This window comes from Dreissena polymorpha, chromosome 16, assembly GCF_020536995.1.
Source record: "Dreissena polymorpha isolate Duluth1 chromosome 16, UMN_Dpol_1.0, whole genome shotgun sequence".
In the NCBI taxonomy this organism is placed as follows: Eukaryota; Metazoa; Mollusca; class Bivalvia; order Myida; family Dreissenidae; genus Dreissena; species Dreissena polymorpha.
Window position 1 is genome coordinate 8,672,399 of NC_068370.1, and position 13,776 is coordinate 8,686,174.

General features: G+C 34.7%; 1 protein-coding gene across 2 annotated transcripts in view; it reads right to left on the reverse strand.

Moving 5' to 3' along the window:
• Nucleotides 1-4,289: 4,289 nt before the first annotated feature.
• Nucleotides 4,290-13,776, reverse strand: part of LOC127863031 (neuronal acetylcholine receptor subunit beta-2-like) — a 43,930-nt gene continuing 34,443 nt past the window's right edge. The window contains exons 1-2 of one of the 2 annotated variants that reach the window (XM_052402445.1): nt 6,931-7,055; nt 4,290-6,450 (exon numbers count right to left, since the gene is read on the reverse strand). In XM_052402445.1, the coding sequence (XP_052258405.1) occupies nt 5,091-6,443 (1,353 nt within the window). In that variant the 5' untranslated portion in view covers nt 6,444-6,450; nt 6,931-7,055 and the 3' untranslated portion in view covers nt 4,290-5,090. Of the gene's footprint in view, nt 6,451-6,930; nt 7,056-13,776 lie in introns of those variants that run through there. The other variant, XM_052402444.1, reaches the window with a different exon arrangement.

The window sequence follows — 13,776 nt, forward strand, 5'->3', positions numbered from 1 at the left end:
GTTGTTAATTCAACGTTTTAGTGTTTTCATGTACATATGAACAAATATATTATATTGTATTTAGGTTTTTTATTACAAAAAAACAAAACAAAAACACAACAACATGTCACTATGTAAATAAAATTGAATTGTGGTTTCAGTTACTTAAAAATTACTGAACAGTACAGATCTAGTATGTGATTGGCGACAGTAGTACAGTATGCGCATTATAGTTAAAAGTATAATGTACATGTTTATATAAACCTGTTACGTTTTTGTGCTTTTGTTGTAAAAAATGTTTTTAGGATATATTGTTTCATTGATATTTATGTATGATCTCTAATTTATATTGTCTTTTCGAGTAAAAACAACAACTGATACTTGTGCATTATCTATATTTTAATAAAATCTATTGGAAAAAAGGCATCATTTGAAAAACAACAAGCCAAAAAACTGTAAAAGAGAGAAAAACTTGCGTTTTTTTAACAAAGACTATGACCAAAAACATTTATAGTACAGCCTTTATGGGTATAGCATTAATACATCTTTGAAAATAGATAAGTCAGAGCCTTTTACATACCACATGACAAAAAGAAACGTCGATAATATTCCATCTATACCGTAATTCATAAAAATACACTGCCATGATTTGGAGTACTATTTGAGTCTTTCAATGAAGAAAAACATCATTAAACATAGTTGTTGTTATTTTGATTATAATCATGGTAAATTTATAAATAAGGGGTGCAGCTTTTTTTATGCGACAGAAAAAAACACACCAATACGGTTTGCCAAGGGAGATAGAAAGAGTTGACTTGTAGTTAGCAGAGTTACCTTGCCTCTATTGATCGCAATTTATTTTATATATAATGTACACGTTTATTGAAATTAGAGAAACACGAACAATGTGTAAAAAAAAAAACGGTCAAAGAGTTCAATTACTAAATCTCTGTGATTTGTGAGTTCTGAGTACTTATTACAAATTTTTATAGCTATATATATATATATATATATATATATATATATATATATATATATATATATATATATATATATATATATATATAAGTTAATATGAGGCGATATCAAATTATCGCCACAGGCATAATTTGAGAAGAATTTTTGAGTGCAATTTTACATGTCAAATGTATTACATGAAGCCCTTGTGGTAGTTTTATATTCATAATAGAATATAATGTATAGGGAAAATGGTAAAACGTCTGTTGTTTTACATTTACTTGGATGAAATACTTCCTATAATAAGAACAGTGACTACAAGTTTCAATTATGTTCGTTGAAAATATTGAAAAACACCTTGGATAATCATTAAGTTACAGAGTGTCTCAGATGAAATGGGGGCATCATTTTTTTACGTATTATAATTCCAGTTGCACATTTACAGCTCATATCGTACGGGAAAATGCCTATAACATTACTATTCAAAATCAACGAAAATTTCGTACAATTGTTCGTACAATAAACTTAACCAACTAAAAATCAGTGTTCCTAATGGCAATTGCCGAAATTTCAACGTCAGATGTGGTCTGGTAAAATAGATGTTTGTAGATACAAAATGCTCGTTTTTAGTATTGTTTTGCATATCTATTCATACGACACATGAACACTAAAATGGTGTTCGTGTGTCGTATGAATAGATATATTCGCGGGAATTAATTGTGGCCACAAATAAATAAAAACGAGCATTTTGTATCTACAGAAATCTATGTAATCATCCCACATCTAGAGTTGAAAATTTGGCTATTGCTATAAGGAATACTGATTGTTAAGGTGTTAACTTTATTTTACGAAATACTTAACGAAATTTTTGTTTATTTTGAGCGTTATAGAGACTCTAAGGCGTGTATGCTGTCCGTTGACAATTGTAAGAAAACACCTTAGTACAAGTGTGTGTCTACGGACAGTCAAACAAATAGGCAGACAGTTTGACAGACAGATTTACAGAGGTTCATGGCGATGGCCTTATATCCCCCTTTAAAGGGATCTTTTCACGCTTTGGTAAATTGACAAAATTGAAAAAAGTTGTTTCAGATTCGCAAATTTTCGGTTTAGTTATGATATTTGTGAGGAAACAGTAATACTGAACATTTACCATGGTCTAATAGAGCCATTATATGCATCTTTTGACGATTTTAAAACCTAAAAATTATAAAGCGTTGCAACGCGAAACGATTGAATAATTTGGAGAGTTCTGGTTTTGTCGTTAAATTTTGTGAAACTACGAAGATTGCTTATATAAGGTATAAAATACGTTCAGCATGTGTACTCGGCGGAATAGCTCAATAGGCTAAAGCGTTTTTACTTCAGGACTATGGCAGGACTCCAGGGGTCACTGGTTCGAAACCTGGTCCGGGCAATGTTCTTTTCCTTTTTTTAATTTTATTCTTGATTTTTTACTGGAGCTTTTACGATCCAATGTTTAAATTTATCGATATAAAGCATTTAATGAATAAGTTAAAAAATGCCAAAATCTGTGAAAAGGCCCCTTTAATTGTATTGGGTATAATAGTTCGATTGCATTTTTTAAATAATTTTATTCTCGAAAAAACAGTTCATGCTTATATGTTATATTAAGATAGAATATCCATAATGTTTGTGTTATTGTAGGAGACGACGATGATGACGACGATGAAGGAGGAGGAGGACGATGACATTTATTAAAAACATGTATTTGTACATATATATTCAAACAACGTTAGGTTTGGAAAGCGTAATATCAGCGCAGGCCAGTATGTTAGTATTAAGATTTGTGTCGTTTACTAAGAACTGTCAACAAATGTTTAAAGAACGAATGAGAACGTTTTTTTTAAAGAGTTCTTTCTTACGCACATACTAAGTTGCACGGATGAGCAGGAACCTGATAATGAAATGATGCATTTATGTGATCTGTTTCTTAGGCCTTTTTGATGTAATTGCAAAAGGAAGGCCATGGCCGTATTCAAATATTCGTAATCAATTCATAGATTTATGTTCTAAAAATAAAGAATATTGTTTAAACTGTAACGTTCTAAAAATGGTTAAAGGGGCCTTTCCAGGTCTGGATAAATTGACAAAATTGAAGAAAGTTGTTTCATATTCGCAAATAATCGTTTAAGTTATGATATTTGTGAGGAAACAGTTATACTGAGCATTTACCATGCTCTAAAATAGCCATTATATGCATCTTTTGACGATTTAAAAACCCGAAAAGTATAAAGCTTTGCAACGCAAAACGAATTAATAATTTGAAAAGTTCTGTTATTGTCGTTATATTTTGTAAAACTACAAGGATTGCTTATATAAAGAATAAAATACATCGAACATTATATTCGGAAGAATGGCCGAGTCGTCTAGGTGGTAGAATTTTTACTCCATGACTCCAGGAGTCAGTGGTTCGAGCCCTGCTAAGGGTTACCTTTTTTTCTTTTTTTTAATTTTGTTCTTATTTTTTACTGGAGCTTTTTGTATCCAATGTTTACATTTTTCAATATAAAGCATTTAATTACAAACATTAAAACATGCCAAAATCTGTGAAAATGACCCTTTAATTGTTTAGTCTAATTTGACATTTAACACCTTCGTATAAAATATTATGCTTATGACATATTAGGCGGAATTGATAGCGAGCATCTATTCAAACTTGGAATAAGGATGTCTCAAGTCAGTGTCTATTCTTTTTTCTTATGTCTAAGAACGGGTTGCTTAGTACGGGCCCGGATCAATTTTAATAATTATCAGCTACTTCTTATTATATAACATTTCATTCCCATAGTTTTGGTAAGTTGTATTTCAAATATATAAATACAGTAACATATTGTTTGGAAAGCTTTTTGTTAAGGGAAAGAAAAGTTAAAAACAAATGTCGCGTACTTTCGTACCAAGTGTAAAATCTTTGAGAATAACCATTTTAAAATTGAGCAAAACTGTCGAAAAAATTGGGTTAAATTCATGTGCGAAAAGTGTCATCTCAGATTATCATGTGCGGTCATGTTCCGCATGGACTGGATATTCGCTAAGTAGATAACCTCTTAAACATAAAAAAATCAACAATATAATAGCGGATAGTGGTTGATAAGCCCGTGAGGACTGAACAGGGTTACTTGGGACGACATTTTATAAACATGCATGACGCCCAGTTTTCCCAGAACGCGGAACATTTTAATAAAACTCGATTCGCGAAATACATGTTCAATTACAACACTAAATGCAAATAATACCATCCGTGTTTGCTTAATTTTATCTTAAGTCGCATAATTATGTACATAAAGTATAGACTTATATAATATAGATTATGACATATTAAAGCTCAAATTTTTGTTTTTCGTCCACACACGAATACATATCGGCATAAATCTCACCCTCAGCAGTTTGTTAGTTGTGTATACCCATAAAAATATAATAACTGCAACACATGTAAGTTTTATGCTCTGACATCGATTTCGATGTGGAAACATACATTCAACGTAAATGAATAATTGATTTGTAAAACAATCGTGCAAATGGTCTGCATAAAATTCATCGAGTCACATGCTATGCGTTCAAGGTTGTTAGCCCAGCAGATACACACGAATCAAGGTTAATGTTGAACATGTACTTGCCTCCACGTATATCTCAATTTTTAATAATAGTACCTTGTTCCTTCAAAAAGCATCATATAGACATATATATAAACAAATGGCTGGCGCATTCGTGATACAACGACTACTTATTCTCCGCAAGATCACATTTCCAATATGATAGCAAAGTATAGAAAAGTTTAATATTGAAAAAAAAATGTTCCCAAATCATTCGAATTCATAAAAAAATACATAATTTCATTGTGAGATTGACGATAAAAAGTATTCCGACGAAAACAACAACAAAATACCAATGGTGTGCATCCTAGCTCATCGCAAGCATTAATCATCCTTTTGCGAAAAAAACGTATTTCAGACACAAACACTTAATTGGAAATTTCAAACATAGTGTCACAATGAAACATATAAATGTTAACGTAAATTTCTGAGCAAGCGACTCTTTTTAAATTATGTATACTTCATTTAAATTACAGCAATATCCTTATGCCGAAGTTTCTGTGTCCCTTTTTCGGAATACAAAACGTTAAGTGTTCCATTTTATAGTGTTGTGCTGTTGTAAATAATCAACAGAAAGAACACTGATACAGTAACCAAAGTAAGAACAAAAAACACGAAGAATATTTTATCCAAGGCAACGCTCACATCTGCCCACGTAATTTCCACGAATGCGCTACTCGTTTCATCGTCGCGCGTTTCTACCCTCCGACGTTTTGTGGTCTCCGGACAATCTGAAGACAAACCCCCGTAAATATACATTGGTCGGTCCATGATTAATCCACAACGAGTGTATGTCGGGTATGGCATTACATTCATAAAGCGTATTTCCTCGCTTTCAAGCTTTGTGGAGTCCAGAAAATCGGAAGACCGCCGGACAGTGCAGCATTTGAGGCCCCTGGTGATGGCCCTCCACACGGTTCCCGGTTGCTTGCCACTTCTGTGGTACACGTGCAGGCTGCATATGACAGCGACCGTGATGGCGACGCTGATTACGAGCAAGGACAACATATAGTAACTGAACAATGACATCGGGCTCGAGTTCTTCGGGAGGTTGTCTCCCACAAGCGTCAGGATGACCGCAATAGACAGTAGCACCGTCAGGCAGTAAGCGATGCGCTCTCCGCACTCTGTAGGGATCAAAAAGACCAGGATATTCAGCACGGACATTAACAAAAGGGGAAGTATCATATTTATTATCACAAATCCAGGTTTCCTCACTATCTCGATCTCGAAAGACACAATACGATTGTCTAGTTTTGTTCTCGCAGCAGTTCTCACGAGATCCCATGCGCCATTCTCGTTGTAATATGTCAATAACGCTTCCTTCCTGAACGTAAGCACAACCATCTTAGTAGGTTCGTAATACGCCGGCATGAAGTCTATCTCGCATTTCTGTTTATCAAATGGATAGAAAGTAACGTCGACTTCGCAAGACGAACTAAACACGTTGCCAATATAATATAAGCAAAACCCCGAGTTATTGACCCTCACTGCGTGCCAATCTTCGGAAAGACGGTATATTTTCTCGACACTGTTCGTCTGGACCATTTCCGGAGCCCAAATCTGACTGAGGTGAATATTGAGGGTTGAAATACCACCATAACCTTTGGGGTCCCAAACAAGTCGCTCATCGTACCAGTAAAGGTACAATATCGCCGTAAACGATATTTTCTCGTCGACTTCGTCAAAATCTTGAATTTTGACGAGCTCTAAATCAGTATTTATAAAAACCGGTTTCGATTGATTTAACACAGGCCGGAAAGTTTTTTTGTAATCCTGCATTAAGTTGGTTAACAAACGATCGGCATCCGCGATCATCTGAGCATGAAGTCCTCTGTATGACGTCATCAGTACCGTCAGCGTAGTCGCGAGAGCGAAGTAGATTGGCGCCATGGTTTGTCTGTAAAAAGTCATTAAATTATCTAAATAAGTCACAAAATCAGTTTTTATAACGAAATGATAATTCAAATCGAAGTCACCATCAGTCATTAACAGTTGGATCTAATGCCTCCACGAAGTCTGGGTACAATATAGAAAACAACGAAACATGTAAATACTGCACATATACAATACCAATAAAAAAAAACATATAACAAAATGCATACAATTTCAAGACGTCTTACATTATACCATTGTAACATTACGTACTTGTCAGATCTGTAAGTCGAAACAAAAACAAGATGGTTCTGATGCTTAACCTAAACTATACCATTTTTAATACATACAAACCTATAACCATAAATAAATGAACAAAAATAAATCACGGTTATCTTTACGAACAATATAAGTAGATTTAAGTGTTTTCTTTTTTTTTTTCTTTTTTTTCAGTTTCTCTCCCGTTTATTCAAAAACAACGGCACAAAAACAACTCTTGACTTACCAGTATCCGGATTTCTTTTGCTTAACAGATAAAATACACAATAGTCATGGTATTAAAGAACGTGTTCTGTGTAAGTCCACTACACTTATGTACTATCAATCGTCGATGAGGCGATAGTTGTAGACACCTTTTTCTCAAATAACGGCTCTTTTATAATTGATTATCCATTGACAAAAGACAGCAATTTTCGAATGTAATCAAGCTTTAAGTGATTTTAATGAATGGAGCGATCACGCACCGTTGCAGTTTTCATTGTGTTGTAATAATTAATCACCTAGTTACGATACTTTTACTGATGTTAAATATCAATGGGACAATTAATTTAAAGATGAATTTCGTTCAGGAATTATTTCACGACTTCCCTTATTTAATGATAAAAGTTGAAAATATAGCATACTTAATTAAACGTAATAGTTTATCCTTACTGCCTTTAATTTTATTTGGTTTGTTCTTTTCAAAATCGGTGTTTTTCATGGTATATATAATTGTATAATTGATTCGGTTACAATTAATATATTTTGACACGTACAAGTACTGTATTTACAATTGCATGCATGAAAGACGATGTACGTATGTATAAATCTCAATAAACGGTCTGTTCTGTTCTATTCATCTGTTCTTTATCATCAGGTGCTTGCGATGAAGTACCTAGAAGTTAAAATTGTGATCAAGTTTGGGAAAGTGTTGATTAAAGGTCTTTAATCACATGCAATTTAAATTGTGTCTTTGTAAGTTAATAACGATTTTGCATTTCTGTCATACTTTCGATATCTAAGCTAGTGGCGGAATGCGTTCAATAATGTTGAATCAATGACGAATTAATCATACCACTTCATTGATATCTAAATGATATAACGCTGCCTAGTGTATTTTCTATATCACTTCAACATAAAGTTGATATATCAACCATTGTTTGGAGGTAGGTTGTATTTCTCAGAATCAACTATAAAGTACGGTATTCATTTTTGGTACAATTTAATCAGATTCAACAAACGAAACCTTTTTATACTAAATTTTTATACGAAGATATTATATATTTTTAGACACAGAAAGCATTAAGAACAGCAAAAAAGTTTAACAAATATAAAGCGCACGTGCGCATGACGTCATTAGTGACACGTTAAGCTTCACAATCATATTGAAAAGTAAGCTTTTATTCTCTATATATCATACATTCTGTAAAAAAAGTTTGGATTGAATTGTCGCGCTGTCATATCACTTTGCTAAGGTAACACTTGGGCTTCATTTTGATTGCTATGGTAAGGGTTACTACTAGCATTAATTGCCAATCTATCAAAGGAGAAAGGTTCAAACTCTCAAACTGATTTGTTTTGATCGCTGACGTTTGATTACATTTTTATGATAACGGGTTACTGATATAATAAACTATGAATTAGGGACGATAGGGACTATGGACCAAGCCCATAAACATCGTTATATGATGTAGCACTTTAAAAAAAAATACTTAAGTAGCAATGAGTAGACCAATGAAGTGTATCTCCAAAACATATATTAAATATCAGAAAATTACCTTTAAATTGAACCTCAATGTAGAAGACGACTGTGTGCAATGATGTACATTCGAGGTGGGTTGGCTATAAATATGACACCCTTCTGCAGGTCGTGTTAAACTCGATGTCTCAAACAGAATAAATAGTAACGTTCACTTTCCATACCTTCTACAGAATCGTTTGAAGACTTGTGATGTCGAGCTTCGACGGGCCATATCATGCCTTTCAGACTTAATAAAGTGTCACGTAATCGAATGTCAATGTATTTGGTGAAAGTAAAACAAGTCTCTGACTCCTGAAAAGTATTTCTTTTATTTTTCTTACTATTTCTTGACATCAAAAATGTATTTATAGTCTCAAAATTATTTTCTAAGTCTAGCTGTAGTATCTTTCTAACCTAACCGCGGAGTGCCCTTTTACTCTAAACATCCCCATTTTGTCTCTAATTTAATTTGCATATATTTTCTTTTAAAATTTTGATTGGTCTTCAGCTAGTATGGTAATTATTCATTGGTTGATTCGTCAGACTATTCTAGAAGGAACAATTTCTCATGTATTTTCTTGCTTGGCGAATATACTAAAATCTAATCCATTTATATTGGTATAGAGTAATCCCGTTATATTTGTCAGTACCATAACTTGTGTATCCCAGGCAAATAGGTGACCCTTTCATCTGCGCTGTTTGATGACCATGTGTGGGTACTTTTTATCTCGTATCTATATGCTGACCCCGAACTCATTGTTAAGTATATGACCTTTGATTCTTTTATCTAATTGACTTTTCATTTTATTGAACCCCATCCTGGGTGTAAACGTACTTGAAATAAATCTTAAATCAGGTCTTAGTTTATGCAAATATCTCCACAAATGTATTATTAAATTCTCAAACTTCATCTTAACATTGCATATACATATTATTGAAATATCTCCTTATTAATTTCCATCATAAGAATAAACTCATAAGAATAAACGATATGTTATAAGATACATATTATTGAGATATCTCCTTATTACTTTCCATCATAAGAATAAACTTAAAAGAATAAACGATAAACGATATGTTATTAACTGTTACATTACACAAGTATAGCTACACAATTACCAGCTTTTGGATAATTCAATTAAAGTATAGATACAAGGTGAAATAACATGTTAATATTAAAATCGTTCCTGTAAGCCCAGCTAAACTCTCACATAAACAGTTTCCTTTTTGATTTCATAAAATCTATCACAAGTAGTAATTAACTATTTCGTGCGCTGTTTATGTATGATATAGGCCTCTGGCCCTTACGCACTTCTATACATATAACAATCCATGCAAGACAGTTGTGCGTGCACAATTGGTGGGCATAACATGTGAGCAAATTATCGAGTGGTGAACAAGATACACACGCATGCGCGCATGCACGCGCACTCATACAAACACATGTATATATATATATATATATATATATATATATATTCGAATTGTAAAACGGAAGTTAGGTTATATAGGTAGGGCCTACAATAAATTTACAGAAATTGTACACAGAGTAGTAAGCAATACCGAAACGAAATATAGAACTTTCTCGGTAAGAAACTGCATTTTATACATAAGTAAAATTTTAAAGTTATTCGAAAACAAAGTTTAATCCATGTGGAAACCCTTATAACTAGGTTATATCATAGATAAATATGTAATGTTCGCGTTTCAAGTGCTTTAACAATATAAAACGAAATTTGTTTTATTGTCTGTTCATTTTTACTTGACAACATTATAAACAATTTATGTATATTTGGGTTTGTGAAAAAAAACATGCTGCATATATGTTTTTCGTTTATCCTTCAATACAGGGCACTTTAATAAGAAATATAATTCGCTTTCTATTACACCAGTATTGCAAATGGGGCAAAGTCGTTGTTCTCTAGTTATATTGCGATATCTTCTGATTCAATTTGTAGCGGAAGGGTAGCGTCGATTGGAGGCGGTGTGGCTTTTCGTCTACAAGTGACAGTTCTGCGTTGCGAGGTCTGATGTAATCGATCTTTCACGTGCAAATGCCCGTTAAAAAATAGCCAAACTTACCGTGCTCTCGAATGGATCTAAGTGTATTTCTCTGGGTCTTCGTGAGGTCGTCAACTATACGAATGCATTGGTTGCTTATTTTTTGCGACCTCTAAACGCCCGTTTCTTGTCATCCTCATATCGAGAGGTGAAAACTGTCAGAGGTGGGTAGCCATCTTAAGTGGTGTAAAAGGACTTGGATATGTTTAATGTCATCCGGCACCCAGTTTGTAGATGGGCTTGCGATCTTAAGTATGTCTGATATTGCTTTTGATTTATGTTCTTGTTCACCGAACCTTAGATCAATTTACCATCCTAAGATCCGCATGTTCATCGCAATCGCTTTACGGTTTAAAGATTCGATATTTTCTTGGAGAGATTTAATAAGATCACCATGTTCGTCACATTGGTTTTGCAAATGATCAACATCTAGTCGCATGTTTTCTGTAAGGTCCTGTCCGTCTGAAATGTTGCGTTCAATGGCAAAAATGCGAGTACCTGTGTTTCCGCATTTAGTATTGAGTGTTCGTATGTCACCGTGTAAAGCTGTATTTTCTTCTTTAAGAGTGTTTGCATCATGTTTATTTCGGACATTTCTGTGCGAATCAAGCCCATTACGTTTTAAAGATTAGCCTCTGATGACCTTAAAGCCGCGAGCATCGCCTCAAGTTCCCTTGGACCGTGGTTTAATTCAATATCTTCTGCTAATAGAAGCGTAGTTTCCTTTATGTTGTATCCAAGGTTTGCCTGCGCAGGAGTAGGTGGTTGACCAATATTAGCCGGTTGGATTGATTTTACAGTATTTGCACAAACTGGGAAGTCAGCTTCATTTTCCATGGACTGACACGTGCTTTACATGCTAAAGTGTGGGGTAGTTTATAATCAGTAGAATACATATGCTGGAGGCAAAGACGCGTAAGTGGATGTCCGATTATTTCACGTATGGGGAATAATAGTTGTATTTATTTATAAGTATCCTATTTCTTCTCGATGACAAAAACACCCAATCCGAAAGCGGAATGTTACTGCATCGACACCCATTTCGACAGTTTTTCTCGATTAACATCGGGAAAGCTAACTATTGCAAACACCCTGTTTTTTACGGATCCGGATAGTGCCGTCTATAATCTCGCCCTTCTTTTATCAAGGGCGACACACGACGCACGTAGCGATACTCGATATTTAAAACTTAGAATACGACAGTCGCCCTTTTATATGCGATATATCGCCCTTTTTAAAACGACCGTCGCCCTTTATGAACGCGACCGTCGCCCTTTTATATGCAAGATATCGCCTATAAAAGGGCGACTGTCGCGTTCTAAAAGAGCGATATATCGCATATAAAAGGGGCGACGATCGCGTTCATTAATAGCGACGGTCGCGTTCGTTAAGTGCGACTGTCGTGTTCAAAGGGCGAGATATCGCATATAAAAGGGCGACTTTCGCATTCTATCGCGATATCTCACCCTTTGAACACGACCGTCGCCTTTTATGAACGCGACCTTCGCCCTTTTATATGCGAGATATCGCCTATAAAAGGGCGACTTTCGCGTTCTTAAAGGGCGAGATATCGCATATAAAAGGGCGACGGTAGCGTTCATAAAGGGCGACGGTCGCTTTAGTTAAGTGCGACGGTCGCGTTCAAAGGGCGAGATATCGCATATAAAAGAGCGGCTGTCGCATTATTTTTTTTTGAAAACGCCAGTCGACATGCGATATTATTACAGCGATATTTGAACAGTGCAAATATCGCGTGTCGCCGCGACTGTCGCGCAAAATATCGAGTATCGCTTCGTGCGTCGTGTGTCGCGGTCTGAATTCTTACATCAAGGGCGACACACGATACAAGATATTTTGCGCGACAGTTGCGCCGACGCACGATATTTTGCGCGATAGTCGCGGCGACGCATAATATTTTGCGCGACACCCGCGGCGACGTTCGATATTTTGCGCGACAGTCGCGGCGACGCACGATATATTTAACACGATATATAGCCTTTTGGGCTACGGTAGACTTTCATAAATCTGAATTTCATTTGGATCAATGTACTAAGGTAGCTTATTACACTTCGTTAAGTGTATTCTCTAAATTATTTGAGGACTTATTTCATTGCTGATTTAATAAGAAAGCCTATACCGGTAATCCTGTTTTAGAAAGTATTCGTTTATTTACAAATATTGATTACGTACACCTTATAGGTAGGAAAAGATACGCGTAGTTTATCTATGCAAATACACATAAGAAGGAGGCTTGGATTGGGTTTTGACAAATTATGTTTACATTTTGCATATTATTACCCAAAAAGAACGAAAATAAACAGACATTGACACACGTGCATTGTCGGAGATGTTTGCAAAGATGTCATCTTTAAGTCATGCATCATTGATTCAAATATAGTTCAGATTTATGAAAGTCGGGTTTCCGGGGTTGTAGACGTGCAATTCAATTCATGTCGTAATAAATGCACCCGATAAGATAGTATTGACCTATTAAAACTATCAAACAAATACTTTTATAAACGACATAAACATTGCAGAAGATGATACGTTCATTAAAATATTGGTGGCGGGTGTGAGAGTAAATGGGTTACACTTAAATGTCAGTACATGAAAATGAATAAAAATGAAATGGAAATACATTAAATGAAGCATTGAATTTAGACGAAAACTATTAAATAGTTTTTAATGTATTTTGATTTAGAATTTAGTACAATACTCGTTGAAACCAAAATATTTATTATTATAATTATGTTGTGGTTCATTCTTTGTTTGCCAACTCACATATACGTTGAATTTCTTTTATTTTAAATCTCACCACTGTAGATCAATAAAAGTGAATTACATTGGTGTGCATTTTATTTAGGTATGTGAAGTTGGCTGTTAGATGTTAGCTGTTCATCAGATGTTAAAAACAGAAATGCACAGCTGTGCATTGGGTGTTAATCAGATGTTTAAAATAGAAGTGCACAGCTGTGCATTGGGTGTTAATCAGATGTTTAAAATAGAAGTGCACAGCTGTGCATTGGGTGTTAATCAGATGTTTAAAACAGAAATGCACAGCTGTGCATTGGGTGTTAATCAGATGTTTAAAACAGAAATGCACAGCTATGCATTGGGTGTTAATCAGATGTTTAAAACAGAAATGCACAGCTGTACATTGGGTGTTAATCAGATGTTTAAAACAGAAATGCACAGCTGTGCATTGGGTGTTAATCAGATGTTTAAAACAGAAATGCACAGCTATGCATTGGGTGTTAATCAGATGTTTAAAACAGGAATGCACAGCTGTAC